General features: G+C 43.9%; 1 protein-coding gene across 4 annotated transcripts in view; it reads left to right on the top strand.

Annotated features, from left to right (window-relative positions):
* Lamb1 (laminin subunit beta 1) overlaps positions 1-17,957 on the top strand; it is a 74,570-nt gene that overhangs the window by 46,845 nt on the left and 9,768 nt on the right. For all 4 annotated transcript variants that reach the window (XM_048339792.1, XM_048339794.1, XM_048339791.1 and 1 more), the window contains exons 23-27: positions 658-872; positions 1,696-1,792; positions 10,301-10,670; positions 14,724-14,908; positions 15,846-16,087. In XM_048339792.1, coding sequence (XP_048195749.1) covers positions 658-872; positions 1,696-1,792; positions 10,301-10,670; positions 14,724-14,908; positions 15,846-16,087 — 1,109 coding nt within the window. The remainder of the gene's footprint in view (positions 1-657; positions 873-1,695; positions 1,793-10,300; positions 10,671-14,723; positions 14,909-15,845; positions 16,088-17,957) is intronic.

Here is a 17,957-nt window from a genome sequence, read left to right on the forward strand (position 1 = left end):
GGATGGGATGGGGGAGGCGGGGGGGGGGGGGCGCACCTCTTCTTCTGTCCTGGATATATCTTAAGCTGTACAGAAAGAAGTAACATCTCTAAAATCTTGCCTTCAGACCTTATTATTTCTGCTTATCAGAAGATCAGCTAGGCTTCATTACTACTGCAGACACAAAGCCCCCAGGCCCCTGTTTGTGTTTATGCAGACTTGTGGAATGTGGGACCAGCAGGACTGGATTCCTTAAGGTCTTAGTAACTGCCAGGGCTTCTGCCTCTATTCTGATACTTTCCTTACTGCTGTTTTCTGACTGGAGTTTGAAATCATTGGGTATTTGAGTTCCCACTGGCATTTTTTTTTCAGTTGCTATTTCCAGCTCAATCTCAAGATTTTTAAAATGATTCACCAAGGTTGATTAAATCTATTTATCATCAAAATACTCCTAGGCAAAATCTGCCACTGTGTGAATGTGTCAACCACCTGGGAAATGTCAGAATCATATAATATATTACAATAAGTTACGAAGGATGGTATTTTAATTTCTTCTTGCACGTCAAGATGGAAAGCCGGGGAAAGAAAATCTTACCTATTGGGTAAGGCTAACTTCTGCACGCCTGTGTTTTCATGAGTGTGATCCTAAGTGAAGCCAATTGTGCTGTTCTTTTTCAGAGTGTGTCTGTAATTACCTGGGCACCATGCAGGAGCACTGTAATGGCTCTGACTGCCAGTGTGACAAAGCCAATGGCCAGTGCTTGTGTCTTCCTAATGTGATCGGGCAGAACTGTGACCGCTGTACACCCAACACCTGGAAGCTGGCCAGTGGGAAGGGCTGTGAGCCGTGTGACTGCCATGCTGCCCATTCCTTCGGGCCTTCTTGTAATGAGGTGAGCTGACAGCCCGTCAGATGGCTTTGCCCCAGTTGGAGAAAGGCCAGCACAGCGCACAACTTGGCAAACATGGCCTGATTGGCTGTTAGCCTGACCTTGTCCCCCTCGGCTGTGCTGATGTCATCCTGCAGAGTCCTCATTTGATGCATCCCTAGCATTCCACTATTGTGTGCGGCTGCATGCACACCCTTGGGAGAATGGGCAGTGTATTGCTCTCCCTTGTCTGCGGGAATCAGACTTTGCTTAGAGCCACTCAGCTTGAAAGGAACCACATGCTCACTTTCCCAGCATGGTAAAAAAGTGCTTAATGCACTCTAAGTGGGGTATATCAGAGGTGGCCTGATATCGGTGTTAAAACTGCGAGGGAAAATTTTTTTTTTCAGAATCAGCAGGGTGTCAGTGGCTCATGCCTATAATCCCAGCAACTCTGGGAGGCTGAGATCCGAGAACCTTCAAACTTCAAAGCCAGCCACCCCAGCTGATAAAACTGCAAGTTTCTTATCTCCTGTTAACCAGCAAAATGCCAGAACTGGACTGGTGTGACTCAAGTGGTAGAGCACCAGCCTTGAGCAATAAAAGCCAAGTGAGATCGCCCTGAGTTCAGGCCCTAGTTAGTGACATCAAAAGAAGAAAAAAGTGAGGAAACAGGTTGAGGCTGTGGCTCCCATAAGACCAGATACGGGCATCGAGGATGATCCCTGGCTCCCATGGCACAGGGAGCTCCTGATGGCTAATGGTTCAGTTCCCCTGGTGCCTGGCAAAGAGGGGAGGAGAGGCCACTGCCCTGAGGCCGCCTGATCTTGCTCTGTTCCCGCTGCAGTTCTCCGGGCAGTGCCAGTGCATGCCGGGCTTCGGAGGCCGCACCTGCAGCGAGTGCCAGGAGCTCTTCTGGGGAGACCCCGATGTGGAGTGCCGAGGTGAGCAGGTCTGCGGGGCTCTTTGCAAACTCTTAACATTCAGTTAACTGAATATTCATGATCCCAAGGATAAGTAAAGGTAGCAGAAAGTGGAGATGGGTTTTATTCTCCAGCCCCAAAGTCCTCTCACATTTGCTTATGTATACATGCACACCACATACCACACAAATACCACACGATTGTTTTTCTAACCGCTTTTAAGCAAAGTGGGAAAGAATGAGCAATGCATTGCTGGAATTTGAACCTCACCCCCTCAGAATGGTATTTTGGGGCATGGCAGCACAGCAGAAAAAAGTAGCCACTCTGTTGAATTCTGGTAGATCAGGCAGGCTCTGTGAGCAGTTGGTGTGTGTTCATTAACATGATGGCCACACTAGTGAGAACTGGACAGGCGCTCATGGAGTTTTCATGTTTCAAGTTTATTAAGCCCTGATTCTCACTCAGACTTAGAGGATGGGACATTTCCTTAGCCAAAATGTAATGCTGGATGTTATGGTCTATTCCAATAATCCCAGCATTTAGGAGGCTGAGACGGGAGGATCATGAGTTTGAGGCTATCCCGAGTTACATAGTGAGACCCTGTCTCAAAACATCAAACCAGGCAAGGTGCCAATGTTCATGTAATCCTAACTACTTGGAAGGCTAGATCTGAGCACAAAAATCTAAGAGATTCATATCTTCAATTAACTACCAAAAGAGCCAGAAGTAGAGCTGTGGCTCAAGTGATAAGAGCTTTATCCAAAAAGCTCAAGGACAGTACCCAGGCTCTGAGTTAGACACACAGACACACAGACACACAGACACACAGACACACACACACACACACCCCCCCCACCCCCCCCCCCCCGCTCTGAGTTGAAACCCAAGGAGGGAGATACACACACCCCTTTACACACACACACACACACACACACACACACACACACACACACACACACACACACACACACACACACACACACACACACACACACACACACACACACACACACACACACACACACACACACACACACACACACACACACACACACACACACACACACACACACACACACACACACACACACACACACACACACACACACACACACACACACCCCCCCCCCCCCCCCCCCCGGCTCTGAGTTGAAACCCAAGGAGGGAGATACACATACCCCTTTTCCTTACCCAAAGTGTTATGAACTGTAAGGATGGCTTATTAGTTTTTATACTACCGCAGATTTTTAACCTGGCATATTGTTTTTCACATCTTAAAAGCATTTGTTATTCTCTAAATGAAAAAAAAAGCATTTGTGGCAAAGATTTAATATGTTTCTTTTGTTTTTGTGGTAACGGTGTTGGAACTAGGCTCATGCAAGCATTATACCACTTGAATCGACTTGAGTTTCACTCCCAGGCCTTTTTGGTTTAAATACTTTTCAGATAGTCTTGCATTTTTTTTTTTTTAACTAGGTCAGGCTACATACCATGAACTTCCTCTCGCCCACTTAGCTGAGACTAAAAACGTGCTCTACCACACCCAGACTGGTAGAAATGGGGTTTCACTAACTTTTTACCCAGGCTGCCTTCAAATTGTAATCTTCCCCATCGCCTTCTAGCATTACAGGCATGAGCTACCACGCCCAGCACCTCATTTCTTAAGTACTCTTTGTTTTATTTTCTTCGTTGCATGTATGAATTTGTAGTTTTCTGTCTTTACTCTTTTGAATCCAATGATTACTAAAAGTAACTCTTCAAGTGAGCAACTCATTAATTACCCCGGTAGAACCTAGAAGCCATGTTCCTTAACCACAAGAAAACCAGAAGTAGCTGGCAAGACTAGAGAAAACTGTGTGTGATTTGTATTCTTAGTTGTGGCAGAGCCAGAAGGGTTTGTACTTCAGTCAACAAACAAGTCCTTTTTCATTCTTCAGTCTTCAGTACAGAGGCAGGTTCTGAGTGAGGTTTGACAGTTCTCACTTCCAAGACAAGATCCTATCAGTCAGTGGACCCATTGCTCTAAGTGAAATGTCTCCCAAAAGTTAACAGTTGCCCAACTAGGATTGCTCCCAGACCCTGTCTCCATTCTGTTTAATTCCTCAATCCTGTGATGGCCTAAGGGCTTCCTTTTCACCAGTTAGTGGCTCATCCTTGCTTTTACCCTGGTTCTCTCTGTTGTGACATTGGCAGAAGGGCCTGGGCTTCCAGAGCACTCTGACCTTCTGCTCCTTCTTCGCTTTGTTCACAGGAAAAGCTGCTGCCTGGAGTCTGTCAATCAGGGAATTGTTCTTGGAGTACTTAGAATTTTACTGTGTTTTTTTTTTCCTTTCTTTAAACTCTGGCCTCTAAATCTGCTAGAGACATCATGGCTTATGAATCCCAGTGTGAACCTATTTAGGTCAAAAGTTAGATCCTGATCTAGAAACTTTGAAGACTGAGATGCATTCATTGCATTTGTTCACCAACTTTTTGGTCATTTTTAAGTAGAAAAAAGGTCAGCCTATTATATATGAAACTAATCACCAGAAAAAAATAGGCAGATGGCATAAGACCAAAAGTATTCTATAAGGAAAAGTGTCTAAATTGGCCATGTACATTCCTTTGCTTCTCCCTTCAGTGTTTCCTGCTGCTCTCTTAATGTCATGAGACTTTACTCATGAAGGAACTACAGCGATTTTCAGGCTCTGTGCCTTTCCCATTTTGCTGTCTGGGTCTCCGTGGCTGCAGGACAGCAGATAGGTGGCAGATGAGATCTCCCAGCACAGAGCAGGGCCTGAGATCCCCCATCACACAGCAGGTCCTGGGGCCTGTTCTGGGTTCTAGCATGGAGAGCACACCGGCCCTGCTTACTGCCCCATCCCACCCCAGCTCACACAAAGCAGTTGCTCTGAATGAATCCAGTCCTCAAACAGATGTAGAATTTGCCTTTTAAAATAAAGTCTCAGATCTTTTTATACTCATGATCCTCACAATCTGAATAATAATATACCTCCAAACACTCCTAGTGATAAAAGCAAAACAAAAAGCAGATTCGTGTCCTTTAGTGATATCATAAGTTTCTCTAAGGATTGGGGCTCCAGGGAAGATGCCCAGAGATATTGACAAGTTCTAGATGTGGGGTCCTTTCCTCTTCTTTTTCTACTAAATTATGCCATCTTCTCAACTTCACCTTTTTCTTTTTAAGTGAGGACCAGCAAGCCCCTTTTCCTCTTAAGTGTTCCAATCTAAGGCTGAGGTATCTGCCTTACTTGGTAACTTTGGCAATTTGAAATAATAGAAGGCTGTGTTTCTTGGATGGGAAGGACTCCACTACCTCTCCTGTGTTCACACTGGCTGACTGGGGCAGGGCCTTTGGGAATTTGGAGCTGGGGAGCATTCAAGTTTTCACCACAATGAGCTGCTGATGCCTCAGGCCCCTGTCACCCAGGTGATAAATGTCCAACTGTGCCAAAGGCAGGTTCTCAAACCCCATAGGCCATTGGTGAACCCTGAGGAAGTTCAACCTACAGTGTATCCAGAGAGAGAGAAGAATTCACAATGGGGAATTCATCACTGGGCTGAGGGCCTTGGGCAGACCAGATGGGGTGAGAATGGGACCAAGCCTAGCTGTGAGGGTAGTAGGAGGGCACCCTAGAGACAAAATTGGGGCTCTGGACTGGAGAGCAATGGCAATGCGAAGATTAGGACTTGAAAGACAAGGTTCAAAGATCAGCAAGGACAAGAAATGTCATCCGAAGTGTAAAGAGTACAGAAAAAGAGCATAAACTCTTCTCAACTTGCGTAATGAATTGCCAAATCTATTTTCAACTGAAATGGCTCATTTGAAGGGTACGAATTTAGACCTTTCTGGTGCCATCTAGCAAACAATATGCTTATAGAAAGACTTCACTCATAGCCAAGTGCTCTCCTTATGGAAAAGAAATGTACTGAATGAGCCTCCAACTCACAAATGGTTGAATGTTCCTCTTGTCCGGGAGGGTTGGGGCTCTTGGCGGGTTGTGCTGAATCTGAACAAGCCCCTACTGTGCTGGGTGACAGAGAATCTCATCCACTCAGTGCTGAGTGTGCTGGAGAAAATGTAGCCTGGAGCTGTGCATTGTGCCCCGCAGAAGGCCAGGGGTTACAGGGGGAATGTCAGAGATGGTAGAGGGAGGGTATAATTTCCACACAGGGCCCTGGCTCTTTGCAGAGTCCAGTGTTTCAACCCAGAGAAATGTAACTGAGAGGCGTAGGGGAGGCTCAGGGCAGGGGCCACTTTCCCACAGGGTTTGTGTCTCATCTCAGATTTCTTTAGTAGAAAACCACAGTGCGTTCGTTATTTTGCCCACACATTGATAGCATGTCTGTGTTCTTACCTTGAGGTAGGATTTTTTCCACAATCATCAATGTTTCCCTTTATTTCCACCTAATTCAGGAAGACATTTCATTTGAGTCTTTGGAGAATCATTAGTTATATTGTTAAGGGACTAAATCTTAACTAGGCATTGGTGGCTCACACCTGTAATCCTAGTGCCATAGAAGGCAGCTGAGATCTGAGGATCGTGCTTTAAGCTAACCTGGGCAGAAACATCCATGAGACTCTTACCTCCAGTTTAAACACAGTAGAGCTATGACTCAAGTGGTAGAGCACTAGCTTTCAGCCAAAAAAAAAAAAAAAAGAAAAAAAGCTAAAGGCCAGTGCCTAGGCACTGAGTTCAAGCCCCAAAACCAGCATGCACGCGCACACAAACACACACACACACACACAGTAAATCTTGTCTATGTCTTATATATGTCTTCTGTAACCCTAATAATAACCCTAATAACAATATATACCCCAGACAGGCCCCATGCGGCCCATGCCCATGCTGGTGAATGGAGCTTTCTTTGGTAGTTGTTGTATCATCTCAGGCTGCCTTTGTGCTGTTACAGATCAGTAGTAACAACAGAGACACAATGGCCAGTAAGGCCTAAAACATCTACTCTTTAGATCTTGACCCCTTGGCAGACAGTCACCCTCCAGCTTTCTTTCTTTCTTGAAGTTCTAGTACTGAGTCCAAAAGGGGAAAAGGGTGTATGTGAAGGTCATTAAAAGGAGAACTATGTGTAAGAGATTAAAAGTATTTAAGATTTCCTTGCTTTTAGTGAAATGGAACTGTATAGTATCAGCCGACCTTTTCGACCCAGGAGCAACTCCTATTGACTGAAGCAAGACCCATACAGGATGCTTAAAGGCAAGGTCTGAGCAGCCTGTGGCAGCAGCTAGTGTGTTATCTGAGGCTCAGTTCCCAGGCAATATTCAACTTCTGGTAGAAAAATGGAAAATCAGCTCCACACTGACTGACCATTGTGCACAACTGGGTGGGATCAGGAGGCTAGGCTTTTTGGAGGGAAGGATGTGTAAGTTATCATAACTTGATAGCAGTGAGCCTGAAATGGATGTTCTAGAACTTTGCTGTCAGAAGACAGCAAGGAGTGAGGAGCAGGAGTCGTTAGGAAAGGTTGTGTGGGAAATGTTACCATGACTGCCATTTAGAGAATTTGCTCAGTACTAAGCACTTCAAGGCATATTATACACATTCTTAATTTTATATTAGTAATAAACAGCCTGTGGAGTAAGTATAGCCTCCCTGTCTCTGTTGACTAATCTCAGATTCAGACAAGTCCAGTGATTTGCCTAAAGACATTTCAAGAATGAAGAGACAGTTGAGATCTGAGGCCAGGCCGGGTGGCCCAGGCTTCCCCTAGCCCTTTGCCCAGGCCTGCTGGCTCTTCGTTGACAGCTGGTATTTAGAGGAAATTGCTGTCCTAGTTAGAGGACAAGGAGGACAAGTAGCTGCAAGGCTATGGAAAGTACCCTGAGGAAACAGTCTCAGGTGGAGTCGGGGAGGTTTGCCTTCACTTGATGGTGAAAAGCTTTAAGTGCCAGGCCTTTGTTCAGAGCAAAGGAGGTCCAGAGGAGAGAGGGGAGGATGAAAGGAAAGCCAGGGTTTTAGCTGTCTAGAAATACCAATATTCACTTTCCTACTCTGACATTAACTTGCTGATGCTTTTCCTCTGAGCCTCAATATCTTTTACTTATGTTTCTGTGTGCCAGTTACTGAGACTTGAACTCAGGGCTTCAAGCTATCAATTTGGCTTTTCTTATGTAAGGCTTATACTATACCACTTGAGCTACAACTCCATTTCCAGCTTTTTGGTGGCTACTTGGAGGTAAGAGTGTCATGGGTTTTCCTGCCCAGGCTGTTTTTGAACCTTGATCCTCAGATCTCAACCTCCTGAGTAGTTAGAATGACAAATGTGAGCCACTGACACCTGGCTGTGTGAACCTCAACGTTTTAAAAATTGGTACCATATTTTTCATGTATGTACCTTCCTCTTAGGAGTCATGTTTTAAATGAGAAACCAGTAAACGTGGAGGAAATGCAATGACTACAGAACAGAGGAACACATTTACAAATAAAAATGTAATTCTGTTTTGTGGTACTGGGGTTTGGACTCAGGGCTTCATACTTGCTAAGCAAGTGCTATACCATTTGATCCAGGCCTTCAGCCCTTCTTGCTTTGATTAGTATTCAAATTGGGTCTTGCTCTTGTTGCCTAGGTTAGGCAAACCAACCCTCCTAGTTATACATCCCACTGAGCTGGCACGATCTGTAAAGATATTGAGTCTTTTTTTTTTTTTTTTTTGCCAGTCCTGGGCCTTGGACTCAGGGCCTGCCTGAGCACTGTCCCTGGCTTCTTTTTTTTTTTTTTTTTTTTTTGCTCAAGGCTGGCACTCTACCACTTGAGCCACAGTGCCACTTCTGGCCATTTTCTATATATGTGGTGCTGGGGAATTGAACCCAGCGCTTCCTGTGTTAGAGGCAAGCACTCTTGCCACTAGGCCATATTCCCAGCCCCAAGGTATTGAGTCTTATGAGCTCTTCATTCTGTCTGGCCTCAAACTCTAGTTCTCCTGATCTCCAACCTCTGTATAACTAAGATTACAGTTATATGCCACCATGCCTAGCTCTTTTGTTCTTTGAAGGAGAATATCCCTGTGTTGCCCAAGCTGGCCTTGAACTTGTGATCCTTCTGCATGTACTGCCTATCTGACTGAAAATGGAATTAATTCTGTGGCTCACTAAAATGAGCATGTCTCATTTAAAAACTATTGGGAGTGGGGGGTCTGTGGTGGGACTTAAACTCAGGGCCTGCACACTGTCCTTGAGCTTTACACTCAAGGGCAATACTCTACAGTGCCACTTCTGGTTTTTTGGTGGTTAATTGGAGATATGTCATGGATTTTCCTGCCCCGGGCTGGCTATGAACTGTAATCCTCAGATCTTAGCCTCTGGAGTGTGAGCCACCAGTGCCTGGCTCTTTTTTTTTTTTCCCTTCTTTTTTTAAGACAGGCTCTATGTAGTCCAGGCTGGTCTTAAATTTATGATCCTCCTACCTCAGCCTCCCTCAAAAGATACCACTTTTTAACTTTGTGATTTGTTCATCTGAAAGGGAAAAACACAGTTTTACTATATGCACTCTTCTTTCCAAAGAAAGATTTTGCTTCTCTGCCACACGATCCCACCTCTGAAGGCAGCACTGCACTCGGGAGCACCTAGACTCTGGTACCTGTCTGGTAGGAAAGCAGGCTCCCATGGGGCCTGGTCCGCATCAGCCTGCATTGTTGGTGTACAGCTCTTTAGGCCTCCATCCCCGTGGTGTGAGAGATGACTGGAGGATTTCCTTCGTAATGCTAGTGCCCATGAGGTTATTTTAAATTGCAGGTGTGACCCGACCTTTCTGATTTAGCCAAGTCAGTTTCACTTGAACATACTCCAGGGTTGGGGTGGGGGAGTTGTCTTTTCACAGGATTATAAATGTGGTTATCTGCGGCTCATCTCCCAGAAGGCCCCAAGAGAGACCATTCTGGAAGTTCAGTAGGCAGAGAAGGAAGCCATTGTTCAAGGAGTGTTAGCAGTTTGCAGCTTCTCTCTCAAAGCTTGATGCGTTCTGAAACCGTTGTGCTGTGTACCCCCAAAAGTGTAGGTCTGAGCATGGGTTCACTAACTTCTTACTTGAAGAAAAGGAATGTTGGTCATTTGGCTGAACTGCCAATTGTCTTCTGGTGAGAATCACAGCTCTGCAGGGCCCAGATGGAGGAGGGAAGCCTTGTTTGTCTTCTAAGACCTGTGGGGGCGGGGGGATGTGTGGAAAAACCCCACAATCCTATAGGGTTGAGCATTGTTTCCCCCAGTTCTGTGACAGAATGAGAGCAAGATGTGCTCTCAGTGGTAAAATCAATGGAAAGTCATCAGAGAAATTAACTATGAAGTTAGTGTATGCATACATCCTTTGCTCTAGCCATGAGCCACATTAAAAACTTGTATAGGACTTCACCTATGTGCTTGGAAAGAAATAATCTGGTTGGTTTCTTTAAAAAAAAAAAAGAAAAAAAGAAAGATGCCTTCTAGCTCTAACCCTTACTGAAGATGCTAAATGACAGATCTTGTCCCAGAGGCTTGTGATGGAGCAGGTCAGCTAGCATTGCTCTTTCTCTTCTAGCCTGTGACTGTGACCCTCGGGGCATCGAGACACCGCAGTGTGACCAGTCCACGGGCCAGTGTGTCTGTGTGGAGGGTGTGGAGGGCCCACGCTGTGACAAGTGCACCCGAGGCTACTCAGGGGTCTTCCCTGACTGCACACCCTGCCACCAGTGCTTTGCTCTCTGGGACGTGATCATCGCTGAACTGGCCAACAGGACCCACAGGTTCCTGGAGAGAGCCAAGGCCTTGAAGATCAGTGGCGTGATCGGGCCTTACCGGGAGACCATGGACTCCATAGAGAAGAAGGTTAACGAGATAAAAGACATTCTGGCCCAGAGCCCAGCAGCAGAGCCACTGAAAAACATCGGACATCTTTTTGAGGAAGCTGAGTAAGTAATCAAGAGAAACAAAAACAAGTCAACAATGTATTTTCGACTAATTTTTTTTTTAGTTGTCGGGCTTCTTTTGCTCAAAGCTAGAGCTCTACCACTTTGAACCACAGTGCCTGCCACTTCCAGTTTTCTAGTGATTAGTTGAAGAATATCACAGACTTTCCTGCACAGGCTAGCTTTGCACCTCTATCCTCAAACATCAGCTCCTGAGTAGCTAGAGTTACAGGCATGAGCCACAAGTGCCTATTGTATTATCAACTCCTAAACAGCCAAAATTTCTTGCCGTGGGGTTTCCATTAGGTTTGCTTAGTTCTGTGAGTGAAAACAGACTCTGAGGTAATATTTTTTTAGCAGTATTCATGGAGTTCTTGGGTGAGTGAATGAGAGGGTCTCACGTCACTGGGGCCCAAGACCCTGGAGCCTGCAGTGTAGAATGTATGTGTTGTTTTGTTCAGGTTTTCATCCTAATGAATAATACTGAGGAAGTAAGTTGGAATCAACATTGGTCTGAGACAGAAGACCCCTGATTGAGTCTCAGTGTAGAAGTTTGCTGGGTTCATGAACTTGAATGAACTTTTCTCTCTCCTACGGAGGGCCATATAACTGCACAGAATGACCCAGGAGTAACCTCTCAAATGGTAGCACAGTTACAAAATCATGGACAAACAAAAGCATTGTAAATCTAAATTGTTGTTTTTGGAAGTATTGCTACTACTAGTAAAATTGCATCACCACAAATAGAGTCCAGCAAATTTTTGCCATTCAGCCATTAGTCCACTAGACTTTATTCATTTAAGTCAAAAATTTTAGGGCCGGGCTGGGGATATGGCCTAGTGGCAAGAGTGCTTGCCTCGTATACATGAGGCCCTGGGTTTGATTCCCCAGCACCACATATACAGAAAATGGCCAGAAGTGGCACTGTGGCTCAAGTGGCAGAGTGCTAGCCTTGAGCAAAAAGAAGCCAGGGACAGTGCTCAGGCCCTGAGTCCAAGCCCCAGGACTGGCCAAAAAAATAAATGAATAAAATAAACTTTAGGGCCTAGTACCATGATTCATACTTGTAATCTCAACTGCTCAAGAGGTAGAAAGAGGTAGATTGAACATAAAAAGACCAGAAGCAAAATGATTGGAGGTGTAGTTCACATGGTAAGAGTTCTGCCTAGGATGTACAAGGGCCTGTGTTCAAACCCCTGTACTGCTAAATAAATGATAGAAGATAGGCAGTCAGACTGTTTATAATGAAAAATCCTAGCCATTTTCCTGAATACTTTACTGACCAGATAGTAGTAATTTTTGCCAGGTCATAGATAATGATCTGGGTTTGCTACCAAGAGAAATGGATTGAATTGCCAAACTTCTCCAAGAGCATTTTTCTACCCCTTCTCCCATTTCTCCCTGTCCTCAAACATTCAGCTCCCATTAGCAAAAACTAGCTCTGCAAGACTGAGATGCTGTAGGACAGAACAGGAAATGTGTGAGGCACCAGATTTCTTTCTCTGCTGCTGTGGGGGATTTCCAGCATACTCCTTTTCTACGAAGGGATGAGAGGGCTGCTTCAGCTCAGGACAGCGGATTTGAATTAGCATATCTGTCTTTTTTTCCTTTTTCCAGGTAAGGGGCAGAACTGGGGACTGAACTCAGGGCCACACTTTGAGCCACACCTCCAGCCTCTTTTTGTGGAAGTGTCTCACTATGTCTTGGCCATCCTAGGCTGTGCTCTTCCTCCTTGTGCTTCCTCCTTGTCCCTGGAGATGACACACACGTGCCTCTATATCCAGCCATTCATTATGCTTCCCCTGTAGCTGGGAATAAATGCAGCCATTGGCTGAGAATCGAGTCTTTTTGCTCAAGCTGGCCTTGAACCATAATCTTCATCTCTGCCTTCCATATTGCTAGGATTACAGGCTTGAACTGTTACTCTTGGCTTCCTCAGCATCCCTAAACAGCCAGATAGATTATTCATGTTGATGTCTGAAAAGCAAAAAGGAAACACTAGTATGAGTAGTTTGCATGCCTTGTCCTTTCCAAGATCTTCTAGACTGACTAGAACTGGTCCTTTGTCTTAAAGTCTCAGGATTCATGCCCGGTACTATATATGTTGTTCATCAAGATGTTAGGAAATGTCTGCTATGAAGCACCAATGCATTTAATTAGGAGTTTACCTCATTAAGAACTCATCCTTCTTATTTGTGTAGCAATTACAAGGCTCAGGAGGTTGTATTCTGAGTGTATCCCTTTAGGAAATGATTCTTGGCCTGGGTCTCCTGTACCTCTGGCAGAATTTAGAAGTCTGATGTCCTTGGAGAACCTGTGAGCAGATGACATTCCATAGACAAATCTGTTTCCACCTTCAGGATGTAGAAGGAAGATTGTAGATTTAGAAGGAAAATTAACTTCATTGTGCTTTGCTTCAATATAACCTTGAGGATTATGCATGTTTCAGGATGCATGTTTTATTATCGAGTAGTCTTAACTTAAAAATATACAAAGAATATGTAAAATACAGTGTAGCCTAGTGGTGAGTATTTGTCTAGCATATGTCAGACACTTAGTTTGGTCCCAGTGGTGGGGGTGGGGCAGATTAAAATATATAATGCTAGGGTTTGTTTTTTTTTTAATATTGTTCAGACCTGACATCCAACAAATTAACAAAAGCCAAACACTAAAAACTAAAAAACTCAGGAAACTAAACTCAGGAAAAACGTCATTGAGTATAAAGTAATTAAACCTACCAAACTGGATGATCTCATTGCTTATTCTTTGGCTGGAACACTAATGTGTTATCTCAGATTCAAATAACGTTTTTCTCATGGCCCCTACAAGTCCTCAACATTGTGTGTGTGTGTGTGTGTGTGTGTCTGTGTCTGTGTCTGTGTCTGTGTCTGTGTCTGTCTGTCTGTCTGTCTGTCTCTGTCTGTCTGGGGGGGCGGCGGGGGTTGTAGAGCTGAGAACTGAACTTTGGGCCTTGGGCAAGCATTCTTCTACTGAGTTTCTACTGTGTTTCTTTTAAGAAACAGGGTTTCACTATGTTGCCCAGGCTAGCCCCAACTTCTTGGGTTTGAATGATCCTCCTACCTGAGCCTCAGGAGGGGCTGGACAACAAACCTGCCACCATGATGGGTCATTTTCCCCGATTTTATGTGACTCATAGCCCCGGAAGGACAGCTCAATTCATTCAGGTGCAGTAGGTCTTCTCAAATGTGAACTTCTTTAGACACCATACACTATACAGACATAGATGAATCAAATACAGCTTTGGAGACAGGAAGATTGCAGAGGATAGTGAGCTGAGCTTGAATTCCCAAGGAAATATTATGAAAGCTTTGTTTTGTTCCCAGTGAATGATCACTTTTACTTCTTAAGGCGAGGAGGCTCCTCTGATGGGAACTGCTTGGAGCAGGGAGTGTCTGCAGAGCGGTTTGGGTGGCTCCCTTTGTCTTCATGGTGGGCTGCTGGCCTCCTCTCTACATGTTCCATCTTGAAGGAGATGCTGAGGTTCAAAGAAGAACATTTCTAGCCGGTGGCTGGGAGGCGTAGCTCCACACGGGAGTCCTCTGTGTCTCAGTCTTTGTGATTCTATGGGCTGGCAACTGCTTACATAAGAGCTCGAAGCCAACGCTGACCTGAGCTCGTTACTGCAGAGCCTTGGAATCCTGCCATGGTCACCCATTATATCAGAGTTGAGTGTTCATATGTGGTTTTCTTTAGTCATGAATGAAAGATACATTGTGAGATACAGGTTCCCTTATAAGAACCAAATCAGGACTTCAAGATCAAATTGTTACAAATCCCCTCACTGATTTGAAATCACAGAAAATGAGTACAATATTAGTAGAAAGTACAAAAATGAGTGTGTGTGTATGTATGTATGCATGTGTATATGGTGATCAGTGCCTGTAATTCCAACTCTCAGGAAATGGAAGCAGGAGGATTGCAAGTTAAAGGCTGGACTGGACCACAAAGCAAGTCCATGCCTCAAAAAGAGGGAAAAAAAGTAAAAATTAGACTTTGGTTTATTTTACATTAGTAAGCTTATTGCTCTTTTTACAGGAAACTAACCAAAGATGTTACAGAAAAGATGTCTCAAGTAGAAGTAAAATTAGCTGATACAGCTTCACAAAACAATAGCACAGCTGGGGAACTGGATTTGCTGCAGGCAGAAGCAAAAAGCCTGGAAAAGACTGTCAGCGAACTTTCTGAACAACTAGAATTTATCAAAAACTCAGATATTCGGGGTGAGCATTTCTTATACAGGAACTCAATTCTGGACAATGAATTTCATGGTCTACCTTTTTAATAAAATGAGTAACCTAAAAATACATTCTAATAGTTTTAAAACTTTTGCTTACTGAGTCTGTGGCACTGATGAGGATTAGATTTCCTGTGGTATCAATTTGTAATTTGCAACACAGTACAACCGAGAAACATAGCAACAGCCCTACAGGGTGAATGGCATTCTAGTCAGACAAGAATAGGATTCATGTTCTAATTTTTCCAGCTCATGATTCAGCTCTCTGGCCTTTCTTGGAAAGGCTCTTTTGAATAATTAAAATATCAAATTGCAATTCTGCAAATCTTTGACTTTCCAGAAATAAGAAGACTTGGAAGCCAATCAGCAAATATTTCCAGATTGGTCATAAATTCAAAGACCACATAGAACCCTCCCCATCAAAGCAAAAGAAAGTAGAAACATATTAGAGCATGCTAGGTTGTCCTGTTTTATGCATGGCTGACTTCTTTGTTCTTTCTCTGTTCCAAGTCCCTAAAGCCAAAACATGTCATGCTAGTTTTAATGTGGAGAATACTAGTCATTTGTTGCTAGTTGATAGAGCTAAGTGAGGAAAGGGAAAAAAATGTCATCTAGACATCACTACAGGCTGCCTGGCAGCTGCTATCTGTAAAAACTCGATGTTTGCCTATGTGTAGAAACAGCGTCTGCACAATTGACTTCATGCCTCATTTTTATGCAGATGTTTGGCCTCCTAGGTGCTAATAGAACAGAATATATTCACTGGTCACTAGAGGAAAGCTCTATTTCATCAAGAAGCTTTTTCCTTGAATTCTAAAACATGCTAGTAAATTCAGGGACAGAAGACTGATCAAATTATGGACATGACTTGAGCAAATGGCAAACAGGGAGATTAACTGTGGGCAATTTCATTCCTGCCTCAGGTGCTTTGGACAGCATTACCAAGTACTTCCAGATGTCTCTTGAGGCTGAAGAGAGGGTGAATGCCTCCACCACAGATCCCAACAGCACTGTGAACCAGTCAGCTGCCATGCGAGACAGAGTGGAAGATTTGCTGATGAAGCGGGAGTCCCAGTTCAAGGAAAAGCAAGAAGAACAGACCAGCCTTCTTGATGAACTGTCAGGCAAACTGGAAAGCCTAGATTTTTCATCCATTGCTGAAATGGTAAGATTTGGGATTCACATGTGTGTGTTTGTTATTGTTTTTACAAAGAACAAAACCTCTTGTTTTCGTTTCTTGGAGTTCATTTCGATAAATATTGTTTTATATGATTAGAAGCACATAGGCATTGTACCTTTGTGTTCCTCCCCTAATGTTTTTTAGCAGAAAAAAAAAATCCTGGTTGTCTGTAACATGGTGGTTTGCAAATGAACCTGCAGGATGACTTAGTAATGGCTCCGGTGACTGGGCCACAGTGTGGGCCCTAGACAACCAAGACGACAACCAAAACGGATGAAAAACAGCATGGGCCTGGATGCTGTGGCTCACGCCTGTCACCCTAGTTACTCAGGTGTCTGAGATCTGAGGATTGATTTAATGCTAGCCTGGACAGAAAAGTCTGAGTCTCTTATCTCCTCAGCAAAAGCTGAGACTGGATGTGTAGCTCAAATAGTAAGAGTACCAGTCTTGAGTAAAAAAGGCCAAGTGAGAAATAATGAGGCCCTGTGTTCAAGCCTTAATGCTGGCAAAAAAAAGAAAAAAAAAATGGGCTGGGAATATGGCCTAGTGGCAAGAGTGCTTGCCTCCTATACATGAAGCCCTGGGTTCGATCCCTCAGCACCACATATATAGAAAAGGCCAGAAGTGGCGCTGTGGCTCAAGTGGCAGAGTGCTAGCCTTGAGCAAAAAGAAGCCAGGGACAGTGCTCAGGCCCCAAGTTCAAGCCCCAGGACTGGCAAAAAAAAAAAAAATCAAGAAACAACAACATGCCTTCCCCCAGCATTCCCTGTCCTCCTGCTATTTCTCCATGATGGAGCTCAAGAATCTTGAGTACTTTCTCATATTATTGTATTGACTGAGTTTTTAATAATACTGGATTCTTTTTATAATGTGGACACAGTTTTATTAGAAGTAAAAAATCCATTTCTGTGAATTCTGAATTATCCCAGATGATTTTTCAAAAAAAAATCATAAAGCAGAAAAATTTGTTTTCCATGTATGCTAGCTGAATGAAGTGTTTCTTTGTTCTTGTTCTCATCCCTGTTGGAGAAAATATATTCATTTCTTAGAAGCTTTTACAAAGTGACTCTGGAGCCAAATGAAATTGAGTAGTGAGTTTAATGAAAATCAGGAAATAGACCAAAAGAAACTCCTATTTCCTTACTCTGCTTTTCCTGGAAGGACACCAAGGAGAATTCAGGGGGTTGTTTCTTGTGTTTTTGTTGTTTTGTTTTGCTTCATAGACTAAGGCTTGCATTTTCTCAGCCTAGAGACAGGCACAGTGAGAGGGAGGAGTGTGTATTAGAGACAAGAGTTGAGACTATTACCACTTTTGTCTTAGCCACCATCTTTCCTGCTCACTTTCTCTGAAATAGAAATATGTATTTGCATTGTATTGTGACTGATATTATTGATGACTGTGAGGACTGATATTATCTTGGGAAGCTTTCCAATATCTAGTGGAGACAAGGAGTACATAGATGTCTTGTCACTGTTTGTTAAATGAACAAGAAAAACGAAAGCCTAGAGCAGTGTATAAATTGCTCCTAACATGATAAAGTTGTTATTCACAGGCATGAAGTGGCAGTTCTCTTTCTCTTCAGTTGTCACAAAGTCTCTCTGCAGTGTGAAGCAGCTAAGCGTGCTACCTGATTTCTGCATTGTCACCATATGCAGCTCGGGAGTGGGTGGTAGGTGGGCAGATTACTCTGCAGCTACCTGCCAGTCACTAGCTTCCCCAGTTCTTTTGGCTTCATCATTTATCGTGTGAGAACTCTGAGGTTTAGTCTTTTTCTTTTTTTTCTTTATTGTCAAAGTGTGATATGGAGAGGTTACAGATTCGTATGAAAGGCAGTGAGTACATTTCTTGTTCTTG

Source organism: Perognathus longimembris, chromosome 2 (assembly GCF_023159225.1).
Source record: "Perognathus longimembris pacificus isolate PPM17 chromosome 2, ASM2315922v1, whole genome shotgun sequence".
Classification (NCBI taxonomy): Eukaryota; Metazoa; Chordata; class Mammalia; order Rodentia; family Heteromyidae; genus Perognathus; species Perognathus longimembris.